Raw genomic sequence first — 27,071 nt, 5'->3', positions numbered from 1 at the left:
CCAATTTGATTTGCAACTTTGCTGAGGAGTGTGGCAGAGACAAAGCCATGTGTTCACCAATCCTCTTTCCTTTTCCTATCCTTGGGCATGCAAGACTATATTTCCTTATCTCCTCTGCAGTTGGGTTGGGACTATGTGACTGGGTTTTGGTCAAATGGACCAAAGTGGAAATGAATAAGCCACAACCAAGCCTGGACTTTAAAAACACCCAGGACTGGAGCACCCGAGTTGAACATCCAACTTTAGCTCAGGTCATGATCTCATGGTACAGGGGCTAGAGCCCCACGTTGGGCTCTTGCTGACAGCTCAGAGCCTGGAGACTGCTTCAGATTCTGTGTTTCCCTCTCTCTCTACCCCTCCCCTACTCACTTTCTGTCTCTCTCTCTCTCTCTCTCTCAAAAATAAAAACATTAAAAAAATTTTTTAAGAAAAAAAACATCCCTCCTGCTCAGTCTTTCCTTTTAGTAACAATGGTCTGGTCATGTGTTGAGCTGGCAGAATTACAGGAAGAAAGCAGCTGAAGTCCTGAGTCACCTTATGGAGGATATCCCTGGGGAGTAGCCCAACCCCATTTACAGTAAGTTAATGAGATTTCAGGCATTATTTATTACCATAGCAAAACCCAGCTTACCCTGATAGATTAAACACAATGTTCATAGGAATAATGAAATGGAAGATGAGATGCCATGTAGAAGTCAGGGAATGTTATGGAAGATGACAGTGGGCAGGAGCCAGTTTGCACTCACATTCTGGAAGACATTCATGGAGAAGAGGAGAGAGAAAAAGTGTAATTTGAATTGGCAGGAAGGTGGTGGGAAGACTAGCAGCATACACTCAATGAGGTGAGAATGTGTAGGAAATACAACCAAGAGAGAATGAAGACAGCCTCAATGCCAGGAAGTTAATGCTGGGTGGGGGATGTAAAAATGAAGCTCCATTAGGTGATTAAATTGTCCAAGATCTTTTAGGTGGATCACACTAACAAAATTGTGAGGCTTCCTCAAGGCAAAAACCCAACAGATAACCATTCAATGGCTAACATTTGCTGGGTGCTTGGCATGTTTTGGGCCATGCTCTGAGTGTTGTATCATTGAATCTTCACAGAAACTCCATGAAGTATATAATCCTCATTTTATAGTTGGGAAAACTAAGGTGCAGAAAGGTTAGGTATCTTGACCAATATATTAGTCAGGGTTCTCCAGAGAAACATAATCAGAATCAAAAGTGTGTGTGTGTGTGTGTGTGTGTGTGTGTGTGTGTGTGTGTGTGAGAGAGAGAGAGAGAGAGAGAGAGAGAGAGAGAGAGAGAGACATAGAGACAGAGACAGACAGACACACACACACACACAGAGACATAGAGAGATTGAGAGAGCTTGGCAAGTCCAAAATCTGATGGGGAGTGGGGCTGGCAGGCTGGATTCTGAGGGAAGAGTTGCAGTTCAAGTCTGAAGGCAGTCTGCTGGCATAATTCTTTCTTGTGCAGTGGAAGTCTTTGTTCTATGAAGACTTTAACTCACACTCTGGAGAGTAATCTGCTTTACTCAAAGTCCACCTATTTGAATGTTAATCTCACTAAGACATAACACAGGGGTCTCCTGCATTCCAGGCACACCCTCTCCTACTTCCACCATGGAGTAGCAGCCCCATTTCCCCTGGTAGTTCCAGTCCATCACAGTAACTTCCTTTTTTGCCTGAGTTTAAAATGGCCTGGTGGCAGTCTTAACTTCTCGGTCAACGGAATCATTGCTGTGTCTCCTGTTGGAAGCATTGCTGCTTTGGAACTAAGACCTCTAGGTCAGCAGAGTGTAAGATCACAAATATAGGAAGCAAAAATTTTGCTACTGGGTCACTATGGGTAATAGTGAGTAGTGCCAATCTTATCTCCACACCTCTATTCCTAGACTGGTGAGTCTTGGCTATGGGAGAAACAGCATCATATACTGAATGCTGATTGAGAGCATATACAGCCTCTTTGGAGAAACTTGTTCCAGTCCTGTAAGATATTGCCCCCCTGATACTGTAACAGAGTAGTTAAAAAGACATTCCAGGGGCACCTGGGTGGCTCAGTCAATTAAGCATCCAACTTCAGCTAGGTCATGATCTCATGGTTCAAGAGTTCGAGTCCTGCATCAGGCTCTCTGCTGTTGGTAGAGAGCCTGGTTCAAATCCTCTGTCCCCCTCTTTCTCTGTCTTTCCCCACTTGCACTCTTTCTCTCTTTCCCTCTCAAAAATAAACATTTTTTAAAAAGTCATTCCACTGTTCTAGCAAGCCAGCTGCTTCAGGATGGTAGAGAACATGGAAAGGCCAGTGAATTTCATGGGCACAGACCATTGCTACACTTCACTGATATGAAGTGAGTTCCTTGATCAGAAGCAATGCTGTTTGAAATACCATAATGATAGACAAGACATTCTGTAAGTTCACGGATGGTAGTTTTGGTAGGTGCATTGTGTGAAGGGAAGGCAAATCAATATCCAGTGCACATCTGTTCCATTAGGAACAAAATGCTTCCCCTTCCATGATGGAAGTGGTCCAATATAATCAACCTCCCACAAGGTAGTGGGTGATGCCTCCTGGGAATGGTGACATACTGGGAACTCAGTGCTGGTCTGTGTTGCTGGCAAATTGGGCACTCAGCATCGCTGTAGCCAGGTCAGCTTTGGAGAGTGGAAGTCCCTGTTGCTGAGTCCATGCATAACTTTCATCTCTGCCTCTGCTGTCACTTTGTTCATGAGCCCATTGGGCAATGACAGGGGTGGCTCTGAAAGAGGCTGTCATCCACAGAATGGGGCATTTTATCCAACTGATTATTAAAATCCTCCTCTGCTGACGTCACCCTTTCGTGTGCATTGACAAGACACAGAGATTTACCATTCCACAGAGATCTATTCACATACTTCTTCCCCAGACTTCCTTGTCACCAATCTTCCACTTCTGTTCCTCCCAAGTCCTTGATCCCAGCAAAACCATTGGCCACAGTCCATTAATCAGTATATAATTGCATATCGGCCATTTCTCCTAACAAGAAAAATGAACAAGGGTGTACTGCTCAAAGTGTTTCCCACTGGGAAGATTTCCCTCCACCACTGTCCTTCAGGATGTCCCAGAAAGGGGCTATAGTATTGCAGTGGTGCCTGAATATTATGCAGAACCATTTGTAAACCAGGCTTGAGTTTTCTCTTCTTTTATATTAAACCAAGGCAGGTCCAGCATTTTTAACTTGCTCACAGTGTGCCATATTTTTGTCCATGTTTCAGCCAACCAAATTGTCAGACCCGTTTCTAAGCCCCAGAGCTACTTTCAATGCAGAATCCCTGCTCAGTGTGCCCACAACAATAAATTTGCCCTGACCCAACTTTAGGTTTCTTCTACCATTATTTCACACACTTTGTATCCATTCCCACACATACTCTCTGGATTTCTGTCTGTATAAATTAGAAAATCTAAGTAGTTATTTTGGAATGTAGTGCACCTCATGGGTCACACTTTGCACCTCACTTTTAGTGGCCTGCTGGGACTTGTGTCTAATTACAGGTTGCTATAGATGGAATGAATGCTTGTGCATTCTAAAGAGAACCCTTGCCTCTTCTGTTATGCGACATTACACTGAGAAGAGGACTGTCAATAAGGAAGCAGGTCCTCACCAGACACTGAACCTGCTACCTCCTTGATCTTGGACTTCCCAGCCTCTAGAGCTGTAAGAAATACATGTCTAGTGTTTATAAACCACTCAGTGTATGGTATTTTGTTACAGTAGTCCAAAGAGACTAAGACATTGCCTAGAAGCAAAGAGGGGAGGTGGGAGTGGGTCCTGAGGAGAATCAGTATCATCTTTCAAGGCAACTGCCTTGAAAGAGGGGAGGCCATTATAGTTTCCGCAAGCAATGCAGAGTTAATCTCCACAGGTGGGAATAGAGAGGCTGCTTCTATGGGCAAAGACGAATCAGAATGAATGGTCATAGGCTCCCAACTCCATCAATTTTCTCACATGTCGGCATTCCAGTTTTCAGGACCTCATTCCTTTCCAGTCAGTGCCTTTATCTTAACAGTAGACACCTGGGAGGCTGGGAATGCCATCTGTGTTATAAGTCAGCCACTCCCATGATGAGGTTCGGAGTTTGGCTCTCAGCAATATCAGCTGTGCCGTAGGTGATAAATGTCTCTTTCAGGGCAGACACTGTGAGGTCATTTATATGATGTTTGAGCTGGGAAATTGAATCCCTGATCTCATCTTTTTCTTCTTCTACTTTGCCCCATGATGCCAGGAGCAACCAGCCAATCTCATTACATATTTGTTGGTTGACAAAAATGTTTTGTTCTTCTTACAAGTTGATTAGGTTGATGAGGGTATCCAATGGTGATATTTTGCATCTCTCTATTGCCAGGTCACACCGTGGACTCTCAGTGCTCTCTTTACTAATGGAGACAGTCATTAGTGTGCTTAATTCTAATCAGATTGGACAGTCAATTCCAGAAGCCCCAAAACCAATTCAGAAAATTAATCTTGAAGATTCTAGTCCTCTAAAACCAGACTGGTACCAAAATCTATATTAGTCAAGGTTCTCCAGAAAAACAGAATGATTATTTATTTATTTATTTGATATATATTTAAGGAATTGGCTCATGCAGTTAGGGAGACTGTCAAGTCCAAATCTGCAGTATGAGCTGGATAACCCAGGAGAACGAATGGTGCAGTTCCAGTCCAAAGGCTGGCAGCATGGAGACCCAGCAAAGGGGAGGGTGCAGGTGAAGTCTGAAGGCAGTCTAGTGGAAACATCCCTCTTGCTCTAGGAAGCTGGTCTTTTTGCTCTATTCAGGCCTTCAGCTGACTGAGTGAGCCCTACTCACATTATGGAGGACAAGCTGCTTTACTCTACCAATTAAAATGTTAATTTCCTATGCAAACACCCTCACAAAAAAAAAAAAAAAGCCTAGAATAAAATTTGACCAAGTATCTGGGCATTCTGTGGCCCAGTCAAACTGACACATAAAATTAACCATCACAACTATTATTTCAAACATATCACATTATTCAAAATGAATTTTATAAAGACAATGAGGGAAAGGAAGCACTTGGTAATCCAGAGAGCAATCACGGGCAACAGTTTCTCAAAGATTCTTTAAAAAAAAATTTTTTTTAATGTTTATTTATTTTTTAGAGAGGGAGAGAGAGAGAGAGACAGAGTTCAACTGGGGGAGGTGCAGAGAAAGAGGGAGACACAGAATCTGAAGCAGGATCCAGGCTCTGAACCAGCAGCACAGAGCCTGACGTGGAGCTCGCAACCGTGAACCACAAGATCATGACCTGAAGTCAGACACTTAACTACCTGACCCACCTAGGCGCCCCACAAAGACTCTTTTCTATAATTACAATGTTAATAGGGCTTTAAAATAAATTTATGAATGTTTAAAAATACTGGTTTCTATATATTTCATATTATCTTCATATTAATGTAATCCAGATGTCAGCTGGGGGCCTTTGTCTGCCCCCTTCAGGCTTAGGCAAAAAACCTAATGTTTCAAAACCTAATAGTTCCCAGCCTTTAGAAGTTTACAACCTGGTTAAATATTCCTTCTAATTTCCAATACTTATAAATTCTCCTCACCTCTTCTGCTTCTTGAAATCTGCTATGTTGCGTAGCTCTGTGGGTTTAGACAACAGTGACCCCAACATGAGACTCATCCTCTTTTTTGATTTCAAAACAAAACAAAACAAAACAAAACAAAACAAAACAAAACAAAACTGACACCCATCCTGAGTTTAGTAGATTTTACTGGAAACACTAGGCTGAGAAAGGTATCTCACAACACAGCCTGTATCTTCCTGCCACTTTCAGGTTCCCTCTCTTCTCTACCTTTCACTCTCCCCTTTTCTGCCCAAAATTTCAATTTTTGTACCTAATTTACGCAAAGCAATTTTAGCACCCAGTGAATTAGTTGTGTACTCCTCAAATGTTGTTACTGGGTTGTTTGTACTATTTCCTTGGCAAGGGATAGGAACTTAGCCCAAACCAGCTTAGGGCAAAAGAATTTATTGGTTCATGGAATTAAAGGAGAGGGTTAGCAACCAAACTGCAGGAAGACGGATTTAGCTGTATTCAAAAGCCACCGGAAACAGGGACTTAAATCTGCTTCTTTGGTTGCAGACTGGCAATAAATCCCATTCTTATCTTTCAGCTTTCAACTATATGGGAGGGGTGCCTTACCTTCCTTATGGTTCGAAGTACAAAAATGCTCAGCAAGGACTCCCAATGGCCCAACTTGCCTAGCTGTCCATACCCCCATATGATGTGTGAGTTCTAAGAACATAGCACCTCCCAAGGAAACCAAATACTTGAGGAGGAGGAGCTATTTCCAGGAGACATAAGAGATTTCACCATAGACATTAATACTCTGGAATAGTTCCAGCTGTTCTTAAGTAAAACATGGGATAACAATTTCTCTAATTTCCACACCAACAGTTTAAACAAAGTGGCATCAGATCACAGAGGAGGAGGGGGCAATGAATATTGCATGCCAGGTAGCAAGGAGAAATACTTTCAGTGGCCTCTTGAGGTGAGCCTTTAGGATTGAGTGTGATTTGTGGAGCCAAGAGGGGATTCCAGGGAGAGAGACTTCCAAGCTTGAGCAAATGGACATAAATACCTCCTCTTCCAGACCTCTCTTTTTATATGCTGGAAAAATGTATTTGAAGCCACCACAAAACAAAGGATAAAAGTATCCTATTAGAGCAAGGATAGAGGATTACATGATCTTTAGTTGGACTGAAACAAAAACTGTGTGAATAAACAGGTGACTAAATCCCCCTACAAATTGACTTTCTCATGTTACATAAAGATAATAGTACCTTAAGGCTCGAGTTACGATTAGATGAGATAATCCCTTAGCCAATGCTTTAACACAACGTAAACGCTCAAAAAAACAAAAACAAAAAACAAACCCCACTAGATATCAGCAATTGCACTCATAAATGTACCTGGAAAGTTGAATTAAATGCTGAACTCCGGTTAGATTCCATTTTTTTAAGTATTTAGAGTGAACTTATGCAAACCAGTCATCATGACGGCAAAATATTAAAAAGTACTCCTTTTAATAGTCCAGGTATGTAGAGTATCACAAAACCGAGAAAAACCAGGAAGCAGAAATAACGAGTGGGTTTACATGCTGTAGTTCTACTGTGACTTGAGATAGGTTTGAAAGAGGTGATCAAACCCGCAAAGAGCTCCCCTGGGATCTGCGGAGCGCCAGGACTCAGCTATCCCGGGAGCCGGGATAGCTCAGCGGGAGCCGCGGCGAAGTCACCGCCTGGGCCCCTCCCACGACTCAGACGTGTCACAGCTCTGGGACTGGCCCCACCGACCGCAAGGGCCCTGAACCCGGCAGGGCCACCCCCTTCACCTTCCGGCCGGCGGCCGAACCCCGCCCCCAACAACAGGCCAGTTTACGCACCAAGCGGCGCAGCCGTGACGTCACTTCCTGTCGCCGGCGCGCACGTGGGAGGAAGTGCTAGTGCCCGCGGTTGCCGCTGCTGCTTGTGTCTCTGGTTACGTTCGTCCGCGGGTCGGGCGGTCGCCTCCGAGCTGGGCAGCTGCTATGGGAGTCCCGGCTTTCTTTCGCTGGCTCAGCCGCAAGTACCCGTCCATCATTGTCAACTGCGTGGAAGAAAAGGTGAGGAGGCTCCTGACGGCCACCCCGCTAAAGCCTGGCGCTCCGGCACGTCTAGGCCGCGGCCCTTGGCGCCCGCCGCCTGCCCCTGGGTCACGGTGCTCGGTCCCGCGCGGCTCTTTCAGCCCTGCGGACTGCGGTGGCCCGACACGCGGTTGGGCGCCGGCACCCAGAATCTGGACCCGGGCCAGCGGGAGGGGCGGGGCGAGGGCCGAGAGGGATACGAACTCGCGGAGGGCTGTTACTCCCTCGCCCGCTTTCTCCCCCCGGACCGGAAGGCCCCGCCCATGGCTTTGTTTCCTCCGGCACCGCGCGTAGTCGTTTCTGGAGAGACTCAAAGTCTTTTAGGCCACTTCTGGCGAGTCCGTTGAGTTAGCTGGTTAGGGCTGCACGGATGCTGATCCCGGCCTTTAACAGCCTTGTAAAGTAATCCCCGGCGGCGGATTTTTGTTTACTGTTCGTGACAGAAAGGTTTTCTCCTAGTGTGAGAGGCTATTTGTTGCTGTTTAACCCTACGTCGAAAGCAGCACCTTGGAAACGTCTAGGACAAGATAGAAGTCTGATAAGTGCCCCCTTCTCTAGGCAGTATGCTTGTAAAAATTTTCGGAATTCCTGAGTGCACTCGAACAATACACTTTTTGTTGTTACGTTGGTAATATACATGTAGACTTGTGCTCATTCTTTAGTTTTGTGTTTACTGTTTCCGTGTTTCCAGTCCAAGTTTGGTTTTGTACTCCGAATTAGAATTTCTGGATTGGGAAGATTCAGGGACACATCATGCTTCTCACCCCTTCGTTTTTGAAGGAAGTACGCATCCGTCAGTGTGAAAACATTTCTTTTGCTAAAGCTGTTGAGGTCTTGATTTTTGCTGATTTTCTATCCAAGGAGGAATCGAAAGCTTTGTTTTGATGATATTCCTTGTGTTTTTGTCAGAGAAACTGTTAAACTGAATGCTCATTTCCTTTGTTTTTAAAACTTTCATCAAGCTTTACTAACTTGGATCTTACTCCGTTTCTACTCTGCAGTGATAACCACTTTTAAGTGTTTTCGTTCTAAGTATTATGTTTATACCTGATTTATTTGTTTTGGATCTAGCTGTGGAATTCCAGCTGTGATAGATGAGGGTTTAGGCGCTCATGCAGCACCCCCCACCCACCCCCCACCCCCTTCTAATATTAGTACGTCACCATGTTTCTTCTATGGGTAATTACACTTGATAGCTTTAATATGCCTTTTTTTTTATTGACTCTCCTATATAAAGTATACCTTGAGTTTTCATCATCTAAGCTTAAGTATTAGCTTTTCTACCCCTGCTGCCCTTATTCTTTACCCCAAGCCTGTCAGCTACATTTTTCCCTTATTGGCATCCAAAATTAAATTGTCAGGGCATTGGCTATACTAGTTTGTTTTAAAAGCTGAAAAAATCAAAAAGTGTTGTCGATTATTGTCACGATGCTGATTTAGGTTATGTGCTACTTTTGTCTTAGTGTTGCTTCTCTCTTTTCCTGTTTATATGGTTCCTCATCCAAACTGCGGGTTGTCTCAGGTATTCTATCAAGTCCTCTTCTTGGAGACTGCTTTTTGAGGTCTTTTATTTCTGTGCTGTCACACCTGGTTATTTATTTAGGCTTGCTGGAAAACTGCTTCTTGAGGTTTTTAAAAATTCCTTTCTTCTGTTGGAGGTAGTTTTCTGGTCATCATCTTTGTTGGCTTAAATCCTTCCTTGGTTTTTATTTTTAGTTGAATTCTTAAGAAATGTTATGTGAGATGTGAGTTTTCTGAGTCCATTCTATCCTTGTACACATCATTAGCTAAGCATAGTTTGAGTTTGAAAATTTGTTTCCCTCAAAACTTTGAAAGCATTGTTCTTTTGACTTCTGTCATTCATTGTTGTTGATGAGAAATTCGATGTTAATGTGATTTACTTATTTAACCAATACTTATGTAGTGTTTTACATGTACTAAGTGCTGTTCAAGGCACTATACAGAGAAGTTTATTAAATCCTCATAATAACCATATGACTGCTACTGCTTATTATTATTACTACCGGTGAGAAAACTGAAGCACAGAGCACTCAAGGTCACTTGGCTAATGGGTGTTTAAAGCCAGTGTCAACTGGGAAAGACCACGTTCTTTATTTCTGTTCTGCTTTTATTCTTTTGTAGTTGATCTATTTTTCTTTCTGGATTTTTAAAAAATCTTTATCTTTGGTAGTGTAAGCTTTCATGATTATGTACAGGTTTTTTTAAAAAAATTAAATTCATTTTGAGCAGTACTTGGTTGACTTTGAGTCTGGACACTTGTGTTCTTCAGTTCTAGAGAATGCTCTTTGATTTTTTTTTTCTTGGCCTTTTCCTCAGCCCTCTGAATTCTGGATACTGGTCCTCCGATTGATTTTTCTTTTCTCTCTGTTCTCCACTTCCCCTCTCCCTTTTGCAGCTTTATTGAGGTGTAATTGACCTACGGCAAACTGTGCATATTTAAAGTATACAGTTTAATAGATTGACAAATGTGTACGTCTATGAAACCATCACCACAAGTAAACATAACTTTAAGACATTCCATCTGCCCCTTTGTTTTTTCTCCTTAAAACCCCTCCCTGTTGCCAATCTTTTTTTTTTTAATTTTTTTTTAAAACATTTATTCATTTTTGAGAGAGAGAGACAGCACGAGTGGGGAAGAGGCCAAGAGAGAGGGAGGCACAGAATCTGAAGCAGGCCCCAGGCTCTGAACTGTCAGCACAGAGCCCAACGCAGGGCTCAAACTCACAGACCTGGAGATCATGACCTGAGCTACAGTAAGATGCTTAACAGCCTGAGCCACCCAGGCGCCCCTGCCTTGTGAATCTTTAATCAACTCTGGTGTCCCTAAGTTTTCCTTTTCTACAATTGTATATCATTGCTTTGATACATTGTTTCTTCTCATGCAGGTATGGAGTGCCTGCTACCTTACATACCACAAATATTGAGATACTGTTTTTCATTTTCATTCAGTAACATTCCAATAGACTCTTTGGCTTCTTTGGCCCATTAGTTATTTATAACAGTGTTACTTAGTTTTCAAATATTGGGGATTTCCAGACATTTTTTTCTGTTCTTGATTTCTAATTTAGTTCGCTGTCAGAGAACATACTTCGCATAATTTTAGTCCTTTTAAAGTTTATTTGCTTTGTTTTATGGCCCAGAGTCTGGGCTTGGTAAATGTCATTTTGCCTTAAAAGAGATACAGGTTCTGCTGTTGTTGAATGGAGTGTTCTATAAATGTTATCATGCTGGTTGATGGGACATGGAAGACTTGAATAACATTTACTGATTTTCTCCTTTCAGTTACTTGATAGGAGCATGGAAATCTCCTGGTATATATAATTATTTGGATTTGTCTGTTCTTGTTTCAGTTCTGTTGGTTTTTGCTCCTTGCATTTTGTAGCTTTTTTATAAGGTGCATAAATGCTTAACATTGTTATGTATTCAATGAATATGCTCTTTTATCATCATAAAATTATCTTTTTTATCCCTGGTAATATTCTTTGCTCTGAAATCTTTGTTCAATATTAAGATAGCCAGATCTTCAGACTAGGGTAGCATGGTCTATTTCCACTCTTTTTTAGTCTCTTTGTGTCTTTATATTTAAAGTGTTTGTGTTTATAAGCAACATACAGTTGGGTCGTGTTTTTTAATGCTATTTGATTATATCTGCCCCTTTTTTATTGTGGCAAAATACACGTAACATAAAACTTGCCATTTTAACCATTTTTAAGTGTAGAATTCAGTAGCATTAAGTATATTCACAATATTATGAAAGTATTGTCATTATTAATTTCTATAACTTTTGCATCATCCCAAACAGAAACTCTGTACCCATTAAACAATAATTCTCCGTATTTCCTCCTCCCCTACTTCCTGTCTTAAGAATTTGCCTACTTTACGTACCTAATGTAAGTGGAATCATACACTTTTCATTTTGTGTCTGGTTATCACTTAGCATAGTGTTTTCAAGATTTACACATGTTTGCATGTATCAGAATTTCGTTCCTTTTTCAGGCTAATACCCATTGTATGTATATATCACATTTTGTTTGGACGCTTGGGTTATTTTTACCTTTTAACTACTGTGAATAATGCTGCTGTGAACATTGGTGTACAATGATCTGTATACATATCAGAGCTTAGGGTAGATGTCCGTAAGTGGTCCCTACTGTCAGTTCTTTGGGGTGTATACTTATGAGTGGAATTGCTGGATCTTTTGGTAATTCCTTTTACCTTTTGAGGAACTGCTTTTTCTAATCTCTACCTTGTAAGCGAGGCACTTAGGATATTTACGTGTATGGTTAGATTTAAATTTGTCATGTTTTCTGACTCATCTGGTCCTTGTTTCCATCTTCCAATTCCTCTGCTTCTTTTGGATTGAGTATTTTTTATGATTTCATTTTTTCTCTTCTTTTGACTTTTTAACTACTCTTTATTCATTCAGCCATCAGTTTCTTCACTTTGCATCCTTGGCTTATACAGTCCTCTGTTCATTAGATTTCTCATCTTGAAAAAGTGCCTTAAACTCTCCTAAAGTCTAAAGAATTAGTGCTTCTTGCATTCCACTGCACTGCTCCCTACAGTCTGGTCATTTCTGTGTGAGAGCTGAAACCAGGCAGAGTGTTGCCTTGTTTGACCTCAGTTGGGAATGTGCATGTTGGTGGACTCAGATTTTTTACTGCTCTGCTAATGTTTGTGAATGAATGTGGGAGTGCTGCAAATACTGATTTGGGGGTTACCAAAAAATGTTTAGTAAGGAGGTGAATTTGCAAATACGAAATTCATGAATAATGAAGATCAGTGGTATGTATATCACACAGGGTGGTTGTGTGAATTAAATCACTTTAATATAAGTGCTTCAAACATTGCTTTGTACAGAAACACTTGATATTTCAAAATTTTATTGCTAAATTAAGTTTCAGGAGTTTGTATGCCCAGGTAAAAGTGGGGATATTTTTGTGTCTAACTCTTGTGTAGTGTAAAATTGTGCTCTGTTTTCACATAGTGAAATCCAGGTTTCCTACCCTGCTTTTTTTCTCTTCTGTATGATTGAGTGAATACTTTTTTTTTTATGACAGGCACTACTTTAAGGGCAGGAAGGACAATAATTAAGGAGGCTATTGGTCCCTGAATCTGCATTCACTTTTCATCAGTGTAATATTTTGGGGGGAGATGACTACGTTTTTAGGCAGCTTTATTTAGATATGATTCACATACCATACAATTCACCCATTTAAAATTTAGAATTTGGTGCGTTTTTTGTATATATTCACGGATGTGGGCAACCGTCGCCACAGTGTTAGAACATTTTCATCACTTCAGAAAGAAACCTGTACCCTATAGCTACCAACCCACTATTCCCTGCCCCTACTACTCCTATCCCTAAGCAACCACTAAGCTATTTTCTGTCTCTAGATTTCTCTACTGTGCCTTTCATGTGAATGGAATCATACAGTATGTGTTTTTTCTGGCTGACTTCTTTCATTTACTAGGTTTTCAAGGTACATCCATGTTGTATCATGTATCAGTACTTCATTCTTTTTTATGAGTAAATAATGCTTCATTGTGTGGATATATACATATACCACATTTTATTTATCCATTTGTGTGTTGATGGACATTTGGTTTGTTTCCACCTTTTGACTTTTGTGACTAATGTGCTACGTTTGTGTACAGGTTTCTGTGTGGACATGTTTTCACAGGTATATACTTAGAATTCCTGGGCTATGTGGTAACTCTGTGTTTGGTTATTTGAGGAACTGCCAGACTATTTTCCAAAGTGGCTGCAACATTTTAATTACCACCAGCAGTGTTTCAGGGTTCTAGTTTCTCCACATTGTGGCTAACATTTCTTATCTGACTTTTTTATTTTGGCCATTCTAGTGGGTATGAAGTGGTATTTCACTGTAGTTTTGATTTGTGTTTCCATTAGGACTGAATGATACTGAGCATCTTTTCATGTGCATGTTGGCCATTTGTATATCTTCTTTGGAGAAAAGTCTATTCCTGTTCTTTGCCTGTTTTTAAATTGGGTTGTCTTTTGGCTGAATTATAAGAGTTTTTAGAATACATGTTCTGAACACAAGCCCCTTAATAGATATATGACTTGCAAATCTTTTTCCCCATTTTGGATTGTCTTTCCACTCTCTTGACAGTACCCTTTGAAGCATGAAGTTGTTAATTTGAAGTCTAGTTGCTTGCACTTTTGGTGTCATATCAAAGAATCCATTGCCAAATCCAAGGTCATGAAGATTTATGTCTGTGTTTTCTCCTGAGAGTTTTATAGTTTTAAGTTTTAGCTCTTAAATTTAGGTGTATCATCTATTTTGAGTAAACTTTTGCATGGGTCTAACTTCATTCTTTTGCATGAATAAACTATCCAATAGTTACAGCACCATTTGTTGAGAACTATTCTTTCCTAATTGAATGGTCTTGACACCCTTTTTAAAAATCAGTTGACCATAAGTGTATGGGTTTATTTCTGGTCTTTCATTTCTATTCTGTTGATCTCTATGTTTATCCTTGTACCAGTACCATGCTGTCTTTGTTACCGTTGCTTTGTAGTAAATTTTAAAATCAGGAAGTATAAGTCCTCCAATGTATTCTTTTTGAGGATTATTTTGTATATTCTGGCTTCCTTGTAATTCCATATGAATTTTAGAATCCACATCAGAGTACAGACTTTATATTTCTTTGGTTAATTTTAGTTCTAGCTTTTGGATACTGTTATGAATAGAATTGTGTTCTTATTTCTGAGTTCATTACAAGTGTGCAGAAAGTATTTTTTTAAATATCATATCCTGTAACCTTGCTGAACTCATATATTCTAATAGTTTTTTAGCAAAGTCCTTAGAATTTCCTATATACAAGGTCACATCATGCAAACAGATAGTTTTATTTCCTCCTTTCCAATATAGGTGCTCTTTTTATTTTTCTTGCTTAATTGCCCTGAGTGAAACCTCCATGACAATTTAGAATACAAATGACAAAGGACATCCTTGCCTTGTTCTTGACCTTGAAGGGAAACCAACTACTTCATCACCATTTAATATGTTAACAGCTTTTTTATAGAAGGAACTTACTTTCTATTACTTTCTACTTACTTTCTAGTTTGTTGAGTGGTCATTTGGTTTTTGTTTTTATCATGAAAGGGTATTGGATTTTCTCAAATGCTTATTCTGTATGTAATGAGATGGTCATGTTATTTTTGTCTTTCATTCCACTCTTGTTGTGACGTATTGCTTTAATTGATTTTTTGATGTTAAACCAACTTTGCATTGCTAGGATAAATCCCATTTGGTAATGGTGTGTGATTATTTTTATGTATTGCTAGATTCAGTTTGCTGATATTTTGTTGACTTTTACATTGTAAGAGATATTAGTCTCTTACAAAACCAGTAGTTTTGTTTTCTTGTGGTGTCTTTGTCTAGTTTTGGTATCAGGATAACATTGGCCTCATAAAATGTGTTGGAAAGTGATTCTTCCTTTTTTGTTTTTTGGAAGAATTCGTGAAGAATTGGGGTTAATTCTTTGAATGTTTGGTAGGATTCGGTGAAGAAACCATCCAGACTTGGACTTTTCTTTGTGGGTATATTTTTATTACTGGTTTTACCTCATATTGTAGGTTTATTGAGATTATTTCTTGTGTCATTTTTGTAGTTTTTCTGTTAACTTGTGCATCTCATCTAAGTTATTTAATTTGTTGGTGTACCATTTATGATAGTTTTTGTTTCTGTAAAGTTGTCAGTAATGTCCTCTTTTGTTTCTGATTCTAGTAATTTGAATCTCTTTTTCTAGGTCAAACTGGTTAAACATTTGTCAATTTTGTTGATCTTTTGAAAAAAACAACTTTGGTCTCATAGATTTTTTTTTTCTCTTTATTTTGTGTTTTATTAATGTCTGCTCTAATGTAATTTTTTCTGGTTGTCTTTGGGTTTAATTTGCAATTGTTTTTCTAGTCTCTTACGGTGGAAGTTTAGGTTATGGATTTGAGGTCTGTCTTAATATAGACATTTACGGCTATAAATTTTCCTCTGAACACTGCTTTGGCTCTATAGCATAAGTTTTGGTATGTTGTATCTTCATTTTCATTCATCTCAAATTATCTTCTGATTTCTCTTTTAATTTCTTCAACCCATTGGTTGTTCACGAGTGTGTTGTGTAATTTCCACGTTTATGAATTTGCCAAGTTTCCCTCTGTTATTTTCATTTCATTGTGGTTGGAGAACATATTTTGAATTATCTCTCAAAAAAATTTTTTTAAAAAGCTTCATGTATTTAAAAAGTATTTTTTACAATAGCTTTTTATTTTGTTTTATTTTATTCTATTCTATTTATTTTTTAAGTAGGCTTTACGCTTAATGTGGAACCCAACGTGGGGCTTGAACTCAGGATCCTGGTATCAGGGCCTGACTTGAGATCAGTAGTCAGATGCTTAACTGACTGAGCCATCCAGGCGCCCCTCTTTTATTTTTTAATGGAAGTATAGGTAACATACAGTGTTGTATTAGTTTCGTGTGTACAGTGTGATTCAACAATTGTATACATTACTCAGTGCTCATTAGGATAAGAGCATTCTTAACCCCCTTTATATGTTTTACTCATCCCCTCATCCACCTCTCTCTGGCAACCACCAGTTTGTTCCTGTATTTGAGTGGGGGTTTTTTTGTCTTTTTGTCTTTGTTCATTTGTTTCTTAAATTCCACAAATGAGTGAAATCCCGTGGTATTTGTCTTGCGCTGTCTGACTCATTTCACTTGGCATTTTACCCTCTAGGTCCATCATGTTGTTACAAATGGCAAGATCTCGTTTTTTTTAATGGCCAGGTAATATCTCATTGTGTATGTATACCACAACTTCTTTATCCATTCATCTATGGATGGACAGTCAGTTCACTTCCATACTTGGCTGTTGTAAATAATGCTGCGGTAAATGTAGGGGTACATATATCTTTTTGAATTAGTGTTTCTGTTTTCTTTGGTAAATACCCACTAGTGGAATTAATTGGATCATATGGTAATTCTGTTTTTAATTTTTTGAGGCACCTCCATACTGTTTTCCACAGTGGCTATACCAATTTGCATTCTCACTAAGAGTACACAAGGTTCTTTTTTCTCCACATCCTCGCCAGCACTTGTTTATCTCTTGTGTTGTTGGTTTTAGTCATTCTGACTGGTATGAAATGATATCTCATTGTGATTTTGATTTGCATTTCTCTGATAATTAGTGGTGTCGAGCATCTTTTCACGTGTCTGTTGGCCATTTGTATTCTTTCTTTGGAAAATGTCTATTCAGGTCTTCTGCCTATTTTTAAAGTGGACTATTTGGGGTTTTTTGGTGCTGAGTTGCATAAGTTCTTCATATATTTTGGATATTAATCCCTTATAGGATGTATCACTTGTAAATGTCTTCTATAAAGTAGGTTGCCTTTTTGTTTTGTTGATGGTTTGCTTCACTGTGCAGACACTTCGGTATAGTCCCAGTAGTTTTTCGTTTTTAAATGTTTATTATTTATTTATTTTGAGAAAGAGATAGTGAGCAGGGGAGGTGCAGAGGAGAGGGATTCATTCATTGGTCTGTTCTATTGATTTTTTAGTTTTTGTTTCACTTATTCCAGCTGTAATCTTTATTCCTTTCTTGCATTGGGTTTGGAAAGCTTCATGTATTTTGATGCTCTGTTATTAGTTGCACACTTTTTTTTTTTTTTATTAGTTTTAAAGAGAGCATGTGCAGAGTGTGTGCAAGTGGGGGAGAGGCAGAGAGAGAAGGAGAGAGAATCCCAAGCAGGTCCATGCTGTCATTGCCCCATGAGGGACTTGATCTCACAAACCAGGAGATCATGATCTGAGCCAAAATCTAGAGTTGGGCACTTAACCCACTGATCCACTCAGGCACCCCTATGCATGTATGTTTTTAATTATTACATTTTCTTGATGGATTGACGATCTTACCACCATAAAATATCACTATTTCTGGTAACTTCTTTTGTTTTAAAGTTTATTTTGTCTGATAACTAGTATAACAACCATTCTAGTTTTCTTGTGGTTGCTGTTGCATGGTATCTTTCCCCATCCATTGACTTTCACTTTTTCACAAGCTGAGATCATGAACTGAGCTGAAACCAAGAGTCAGATGCTTAACCATCTGAGCCATCCAGGCAATGCCCAGCCACCCCCAACCCCCGCCCAGTAGTTTAATTTTGCTTTTGTTGCCCTTTTACTGAGGAGACATATCTAAAAAACTGTTTTTGCAACCAATGTCAAAGAATTACTGCCAGTGTTTTCTTCCAGGAGTTTTATGGTTTCAGATCTCACATTTAGGTCCTTAATCCATTTTGAGTTTATTTTAGTGTGAGGTGTAAGAAAGTGGTCCAATTTCATTTTTTGCATGTAGCTGCCAGTTTTCCTAACACCATTTGTTGAAGAGACTGTCTTTTCTCAATTGTATATTCTTGCCTTCTTTGTCATATATTAATTGACTGTATATGCATAGGTTTATTTCTGCACTCTCTTCTGTTCCACTGATTTATATGTCTTTTTGTGACAGTACCATATTGTTTTGATTACTATCACTTTGTAAGTATATCTTGAAATCTGGGATTGTGATACCTGAAGCTTTCTTAGTCTATCTTAAAATTGCTTTGGCTATTTGGGATCTTCTGTGATTCCTATCTAGCTCTGTAAAAAATGTTGGCATTTTGACAGGGATTGCATTAAATCTGTAGATTGCTTTGGATGGTGTGGACATTTTAACATTATTGGCATACTCCTCTCAAGTTCTACAAACATATTTATGATAGCTATTTTAAAATCTTTTCTGTTAAATGTGACATGTGGACACTTTCACAGGCAGTTTTTGCTGCCTGCCTTTTTCCTGGCGTATGGCTCATACTTGGTCTATTTTTCTACATGCCTAGTAATTTTGTTGCTGCAAACAGGACATTTTAGATAATATAGCACTTTCTAGGTACTGGTGCCTCCTCCCTTCCCCATTCCAGGGCTTGTGTGTTCCTTGTGTATTTACTAGCTAGCTTATTGTAGTGAGCTATGTTTCTTTCTCATGGCATTATGCATCTAATATTGCTCCTTGGGGAGGTGCAGTTTGGGGCATGCCCATAACCACCCTGAGCTGACCGTGGTACAGGTAGGGCTCTCTCCCATCTATCTGATCACACCCAACAGTTAAACTTTACTAATTATGGCCCATTACTCTGTCAGTTTCAGCAGTGCCCTGGGTCATACATTTCTCTACAAACTAATGCAGTCACACTGGATCCTTCCAGGGATTAGTTTTTGAGATTAAATTGGGTATTTGTCTCAGCCATCTTATTCCCTGGTTCTCTCCTGCAAACTAGCTGGTTTGGGAAATCTAACTAGTGGAGTCTAAAACTCAGTTCTGTAGTGTGGTATTTGACTTCAATAGTGGGAACTTTCAATACAGGGGAATCTAAGGCGTAATTCATGATTTTTCTGATGTTGCTGTTAAATGCTATGCAGGTTTAAACAAAAATACATCTACTTAACTATGACTAACAGTAGTGGTTTCTGCCTCACATTTGAGGAGCCAGAAAGCCTTGTAAGTTTGGTATGAAATTTTTCTTGATGGGTTTACGTTAAAGCTTATGGAATGTATTTTTATACGGACTCACTATTTGTGTATTTGTATCATCTTTACTTTTTAAAGTATATTTATCTTGATTCCTTGACATTTTTATCAAATATAGGATAATTTATCAACTGCCTGTTTAGAATGTATATACTCCTTTCTCCATGAAGTGGAGGAGGAGTGGGCATCCTGCTAGGCACAACTGCCTAGACTGCCAGCCCTCTGGGTGGGTGTGCCTCTTGTTCCTCCAGGGACCCACTGATCAGCCAGGGTACTGCATTGCCCTTCCTCTCAAGCACCCATCTTGCCTGGTCCTTGTGGAGCCTGAGTGTAAGCGAGGGGGTAGTGAAGGGTCTGAGTGAGCCTCCTAGCTGTTACTGCTGCTGGTGCTGATGGATCATCTAGAGGCTGTCCCTTGAGCTCCCCTCTGGGCTTGGAGCCCCTTGTGTTCTCCCACTTCTTGGCAAGAGCTCCTCCCTGCATTTTTCAGACTGTCAACCCTGAACAATACCAATAATTAGTCTGTTTTATACCTTTCTATAAATGGTACTATATATATATTCTTCTGCAGCTTGGTGTTTTTGGTTTTGTTTTTTGTTTGTTTTTGGCCCAGCAATATACTTGTGACCATCCTGCCCTATTTTTTGAATCTCACTTGTGTCTGGCATTTAGTATATGGACATCCACATAATCCATTCTGTGGGCTCTTTTTTCCCCCTAATTAAGTTGACCTTTCATTTTTATTTCTTTTTTTTTAAATAGTTTCGAGATGTAATTTATATACCATAAAGTTTACCTATTTAAAATGTACAGTTCAGTGGTTTGTTTTATATACAGAATTGTGTAACAGTCAACATTATCTATTTTAGAACATTTGTATCACTCTCCAAAGAAATGCTGTCCCCATTTGCATTCATTTCCTATCTCCCTCAACCTTGCCCCACCCTCAGATTGAAACTCCTCTATTTCTGTCTCTATAGATTTATCTATTCTGGATTTTTCATATAAATGGAATCTTCTGTGGTCTTTTGTGACTGACTGACTTCCACTTAGAATGTTTTTGAGGTTCATCCATGATGTAGCATGTACATGATGGGCTTTTAAGTTCACGGTTTTTTGCTATTACAAATGATGTTTTATGTGTGTTACGGAACTTTTTAAAAAATGATTTTATTAACAGTGATTTCATATGATCTCATTTTTATCATTTGCTGAAACTGTTAGAAAAAAAACAAAGGTAGTATTAATTACAAAGATACAATTGAGTGCCTCCAGGAGTGAGTAAGATGTAGTGCTTATCTTTTTAAGAACTCACAGTGTAGTTGAGTTAGAATGACTAATTGTAAAACCATGGAAGTGCTACAAGTGAATAAGCAAAATTCTGAGGAAATACAGAAGGAGGAGCAGTTTTCTGAGAGATCTGTCCAAAGAGTTAGAAAGTAAGTGACATTCGATCGCAGTCTAGACCGTGGAAAATTAATAAGGTTTCGGGAAGTGGATGTTGGTATGGAGGCAGAAGGAGAAGCAGTGTGCAGAGGCACTGAGGGATGCATGAGGGTTTTCCAGGAACTTAGAAGAGATAGGGTTGGTCTGAATGGTACTTTGGTAGGACAGAAAGCTAATAAGAGTCCAGGCTCATTGGTCTGTACTTGGGAATCATTGAAAACCTCAGGCAAGATGAAGATGCAGCCACATTCGTACTTTAGAATGAAAACTCTGATGGCTTGTGGGGTTGCCTGGAGACAGGAGAGTCTAAGGGTGAAGCAGTCCATATGAAGGCCATTCAGATCTTTGAGGTGAGTGATGCAGTGACAGCCATGGCAGTGGTGCTGAGAGGAAATGAAGTGGAGAGACATCTTTTGGGTTAAATTGACAGGACTTTCTGATAATGCGTGGGAAGGGAAAAGAATTCCAAGATGACTCCCAGGGTTTCTCACTTGGACACTTGAATGATTTGAGAGTTTGATAGCTGCCCACTTTCCACAGACAAAATATCTGCTTCAATTTGCTTTAAGGAGTAAAATAACATCTTACAATGTAAAGATGACTTAAAGTGTTTTGTTTCCAATTCAGAGGTGAAACATGGGTTCATACTGACCCTAGGATGTGTTAATTTTAGACTTGAACAATCAAACTACTATTATCACTTCCTCATAGCCAAAAGAATGCAATGGTGTCAAGATTCCTGTTGATGCCAGTAAACCAAATCCAAATGATGTGGAGTTTGATAATCTCTATTTGGATATGAATGGAATCATCCATCCCTGTACTCATCCTGAAGACAAGTACGTAACCCATTTTTGTCACTGGTACTAAAAGTTACAGAGGAGTACTGTATTAAATGACACCGTCTGCTTGTCCTTCTAGGCCAGCCCCGAAAAATGAGGATGAAATGATGGTTGCGATTTTTGAGTACATTGACAGGCTTTTCAATATTGTGAGACCAAGACGACTTCTTTATATGGCAATAGATGGAGTGGTAAGTTCACCTAGAATCCTGTTTTTGTTTTTGCTGGGTTTTGAGTGTGTAGAATGAAAGTCAGCTAAATAACAGTAAAGGTTGACTGTGGTGAATTTGAGACAGATTGATCGTTCTGTCAGTGTTTTGTGCCAGATTGTGAGATGCTGGGGATTAGTGGTGACTGCTCTTGCTTTTGAAGGACTTACCACTAACAGGACAGAGATAAGCAAGGTTACTTACTTGTGGGCTTTAGGTACTAGATAACACCTGCAGGGTACTGAGGGAAGAGGAAATCAGTGCTACTAAGGGAATTAGGAAAGAGGAGTAATTTTTGTCTCCTCCCCTTCCTTTCCGCCTGCCTGCCTTCCTTCCTTCCTTCCTTCCTTCCTTTTCCTTTTTAAATTTATTTTGAGGTAGAGGGAGAGAAAGAGAGAATCCTAAGCAGGTTCCACACTTGGTGCAGAGCCCAAATCTCACAGCCATGAGATCATGACCTGAGCTGAAATCAAGAGTCTGATGCTTAACCGACTGAGCCACCCAGGTGCCTCACTTTTGTCCCATTTCTTGAAGCATAAAGAATAACAGGTGGGGAGGGGAGTGGAATTGCTGGAATAGATGGGAAGAAAGAAGACCTTCCAGATTTCTCAAAGCCATGCCTTTAATCACACTGACAAATTTGGGAAATCATAGGTGTTTTAGATCAGAAAGGGAAATAGAGCAATGACTTGAGAACGCCTTACTTCAGGAATTTGGGTTTTATCTTATAGGCAGTGAGCAGTCATCAGAATGCTTTAAGAGGGCAGTAACTTACTTACTGACCTAGGATGATAAACCAGCTAGCTTAGCTTCTAAATGACCACATTATATATCAGAGTTCAAGGAAAATTAAAGTAGATTGTAACCCTAAAATTTATTTAGCTGTATACAAATAGACTCTCTTTCTTTTAGATTTAGTAATCCTAATAGATAATAGAATGATTTTGAAAATCTAGAAAACTTGGGGTACGAGAAGATGAACTTTTCTGTAAGGTTCTCTTTATTCAATGAAAAATCTTAGCTACTTGATAACTTATTAAGTTTCTGTTAAAGTGCAATAAAGAATAGAGGAGATAAGAATATCTTATTTGGAGCATATTCTAATTCATATTAGTGAAAATTCTTGAAGAAAATCTGTCAGTTTACATCCAGTGTATCCTTAACTGCTAGGTCAAGTATAAACTATGTGCATATCTGTATGAGTGTCTGTAGGTCTGTCTGCATGTTTGTTCACTCGTGTCTATAACATGGTTTTGTTTAAATATAAATGTAGATCAAAGAACTTGGTACTTAGATTAGGTGTAGGAAAGGGAACTATTTAAAGAGAATTTAATAGTTTTAATACAAAATAGAACTATTTTGTAGGAAAGGGAACTATTTAAAGAGAATTTAAAATAATTTATTTTATGTAGACAGGGTACTCAAGAGTTCCTTCCAACCCCAAAACGAAGTTCAGGAACTTAAAAACTTTAGAGTCCAGTTCACTTCATTCAAACTTATACAGTGATTTTAAATTACATTTGGTAAGAGTGATTTAAAAGTATTGTCTGTTAAAACCTTGTTCCCTCTCTATCTGCTTTGTAGAGATGGAGTGGTAATCATTCCTACCTTATTGTGGGAAATACAAAATAGAAGTGCCTTGGGGCGCCTGGGTGGCTCAGTTGGTTACATGTCCGACTTCAGCTCAGGTCATGATCTCGCGGTCTTTGAGTTCGAACCCTGCGTCGGTCTCTGTGCTGACAGCTCAGAGCCTGGAGCCTGTTTCAGATTCTGTGTCTCCCTCTCTCTCTGACCCTCCCCTGTTCGTGCTGTGTCTCTCTCTGTCTCAAAAATAAATGAACGTTAAAAAAAAATTAAAAAAAAAATAGAAGTGCCTTGAGGTCCTACAGATTAAGAAGTAGTTTTCTGTTGCTTTCATGGGGCATGGTGAATCCCATGTGGAGACCATCCTTCCTTTTAGGCATGTATGTAAGGTCTTCCCAGTCCTTTATGTACTAGTAACTACTCATCACATGCTGGCTGGGTCTTTGAATAAAGTGAGCTGCTGTTCTTGGGTGCCTTGAAGGACTATAACCCAGTGGAAGTGGCATTGGGTTGTGGGCTCTGCAGTATTAAGTGGCTTCTTAGGATGTTTGTCTGTTTGACATGTCACTCACCTGACTGAGGTCAGCTTTTAGGCTCTTGGTCCAAAATTTAAGTTCTTAGGAGTTATTATCTGTTATGAAAGGATAATGTATATTATTTTTCCATTTTAGTATACTATTTTTATAAGGACAACTGATTGAAAATAATGTACAGATTTAGTTGGACATATTTCCAATAGCATCACGTGACTATATGATGTTTTCAGGCACCGCGTGCTAAAATGAACCAGCAGCGTTCCAGGAGGTTCAGAGCATCAAAAGAAGGAATGGAAGCAGCAGTGGAGAAGCAGCGAGTCAGGGAAGAAATACTGTCAAAAGGTAAAGAATATGCATCTCGAAGTTGGATTTCTTACAAAATATATATAGAATGGGGAGGGTGTGTGAACTTTCCCTCGGAACAGGAATGATTTTAATTTAATTAGGATCCAGAATATCCACGAAAGATTTATGTTCACTGTCAAAAATAGTTAATGGACTCCGTCACTCCCACTAACAAACTTTTCTTTTCCAAACTCTGTAGTAAAAGGGAAAGTTGGGAATAAAAAGGAAGGAATTCTGGTAGGGAAAGGAGATGGTCAATCCCTTTCAAGGTGAGCACAGCTCTTCAGCTAACTTTCATGTATCTGTAAAGGAGAGATACATTAAGAGTGCTTCTTACTTGTTTTTTCTGTGTGGGCTGGTAGAAAGCTACAGTTTTGCATACATTTTCCTCAAATCAGTCTTGGTAGCTTGCTTATTGCTTCTTTTTGGAACTCAGAGGTCTGTGAGAGGAGGCCCAGGATGATGTGATCCATATTTACAGGCTTTCACACTTCAGTATAGGTGGATGCAACAGGCATTGAGGCAGTGAAATACCCAGGGTTCCCTTGATTTGGGGGAGGTTTGGGGGATGATTTTTGTAGTTCCTCTAGAGCCTTGGAATTCCTAGTGGGTACATAAGGGAGAGAAGTGGGTACTAATGGGTAGAAGTTGCCAGAGTCTTGGAGGGGAAGGAAGGTCAGGGAGTCCTGATACTTAGTGGGACCGGTTCTCTACTGAGACACTTACCTGTGAACTGGGTGTGGCTTTAGCAGGATGATTTGTTTGGTGTTTTGTTAGGTAAGGCAATCTGATAGACCAAGAAAGCTATGATTCATTGGGTGAGGATAGTGTACTTTGCCAGTGAAAAAGGATACGCTAGTATGGTCAGCTCAGGCCTACAATTATGATACATTTTCTGTTTGAATTTGCTAGACGTGTGCAGCTGCATAGTAACTATAGCTGCATCTTGTGATTACTATGCTAAAACGTGTTTGTATTTATGAAAGATAGTCTTTGATTTTAAAGATGTCTTGTTTCTTGAAGATGTTTTGAAATATATTTGTCTTGAAAAAAGTAATACGACAAATAGGACTTTTATATCCCAAGTGATAATTTTATGTCTTATCATATAAAGCTGTAATAAACTCAGCACTTTAATTTTGTTTTTCTAAGGTGCCTTTATCTCAGGAATTATCGTCAAAATGAGAACTCCTAACCTGTGTGTGTTTGTGGTGTGTTTGTGTGTGTGTTCTGCTGTTGAGGGCATCATGAAGAATACCATAATTTTCATATTTCTATATTATAGTATCTTTTTGTATACTGTATATTGTTTGATGGTCATGTTAAATGTTGTATTAAATTTGAAGGGATGAATCTTACTTTCTTCCCAAAATGGGGAACATTTATTCCTCGGGTGACAGCACTTCCCTTTCTTTTGTATTTGAACTGGTTGTTTTTCTTGTTCTGGTTTAATACTGGGTAATTTACCTCACTTTTTATGGGGAGAACAAAACATTGCCTCTTTTTTCTCTAGGTGGCTTTCTTCCTCCAGAAGAAATAAAAGAAAGATTTGACAGCAACTGTATTACACCAGTAAGTAGTCTCATACTTTGCCAGCTATTGCTAACTCTTAAATGGTAGGTTAATTTATTTCCTTCTATCATTTTAGGGAACTGAGTTCATGGACAATCTTGCTAAATGCCTTCGCTATTACATAGCTGATCGTTTAAATAATGACCCTGGGTGGAAAAACTTGACAGTAAGTTTCACATTTTAGTACTTGAGAAAGATAAGAGTGATCATTTTAGGCTGTACTTTGATTTGACTGATACTGTCTTTTTTTTTCCCCCCTGTAAAATGCTGTTGACTGTCAGAGGAAAGAGAAGCTTCCAGGGTTATTAGAGATGGGGTGCTCTGCATGGTCCAGTTTTAGACTGCTGAATTTTCTCTCAATGCCAATTTTGTCCTCTTACCATCACTATGAAGCTGTAAAATGGGACCTGTGATTGATAGATAGATAGATAGATAGATAGATAGATAGATAGATAGATAGATGTGTGTGTGTGTGTATATATATATATATATATATATACCGGAAAGCAATTTTTAAGTTAAAATTTCTGTTGTTATAAATTGAAATGCAGCAAGATTAAAGTTATGGGACTGCCTTTAAAGAATAGCTGTGTTCTCCTAAGTGTTTAAGTAAAATTTAAATGAAGAACTTTTATGTAATTTTAAGTACAAAGATGGTTTCACTATAAACTAGATATAGTAAATTACATTTAACGGGTATCTTTTATTGATTACTCCCAGGGCTTATATAGTTTGTGGCTATATCCTTGGGTAGCAGTGAGAATACTAGAAATTTATAAGCTGATCAATTCTTCCTTAGCTAAATTTGACCAAAACATTTCATTTTTGTAGTCCATATAATAAGTTTACCAATGAAACAGTTTTGGTGTTTTTTTGTTTTTTTGTTTTTTAATGTTTATTTATTTTTGAGACAGAGAGAGACAGACCATGAATGGGGGAGGGTCAGAGAGAGGGAGACACAGAATCTGAAACAGGCTCCAGGCTCTGAGCTGTCAGCACAGAGCCCGACGTGGGGCTCGAACTCACGGACCGCGAGATCATGACCTGAGCCGAAGTCGGCCGCTTAACCGACTGAGCCACCCAGGCGCCCCCAGTTTTGGTGTTTAACACACACACACACACACACACACACACACACACATTATGAAAATTTCCCAGTTAATGACACTATCTTAGTAGAATTATCCCAATTTATTTTAAGGTATTCAATTTTGATTTTTTTGTGCTAGAAAATTGGAGAT

General features: G+C 39.2%; 1 protein-coding gene across 2 annotated transcripts in view; it reads left to right on the top strand.

Annotated features, from left to right (window-relative positions):
• The first annotated feature begins 7,484 nt into the window (after window positions 1-7,484).
• The window catches only part of XRN2 (5'-3' exoribonuclease 2), a 77,316-nt gene continuing 57,729 nt past the window's right edge, over window positions 7,485-27,071 (top strand). For both annotated transcript variants that reach the window (XM_058684741.1, XM_058684739.1), the window contains exons 1-6: window positions 7,485-7,668; window positions 21,454-21,581; window positions 21,664-21,775; window positions 24,144-24,255; window positions 25,772-25,830; window positions 25,907-25,996. In XM_058684741.1, coding sequence (XP_058540724.1) covers window positions 7,594-7,668; window positions 21,454-21,581; window positions 21,664-21,775; window positions 24,144-24,255; window positions 25,772-25,830; window positions 25,907-25,996 — 576 coding nt within the window. In that variant the 5' untranslated portion in view covers window positions 7,485-7,593. The remainder of the gene's footprint in view (window positions 7,669-21,453; window positions 21,582-21,663; window positions 21,776-24,143; window positions 24,256-25,771; window positions 25,831-25,906; window positions 25,997-27,071) is intronic.

Source organism: Neofelis nebulosa, chromosome 9 (assembly GCF_028018385.1).
Source record: "Neofelis nebulosa isolate mNeoNeb1 chromosome 9, mNeoNeb1.pri, whole genome shotgun sequence".
Lineage (NCBI taxonomy): Eukaryota > Metazoa > Chordata > Mammalia > Carnivora > Felidae > Neofelis > Neofelis nebulosa.
This window is presented reverse-complemented; position numbering and strand designations above follow the sequence as displayed.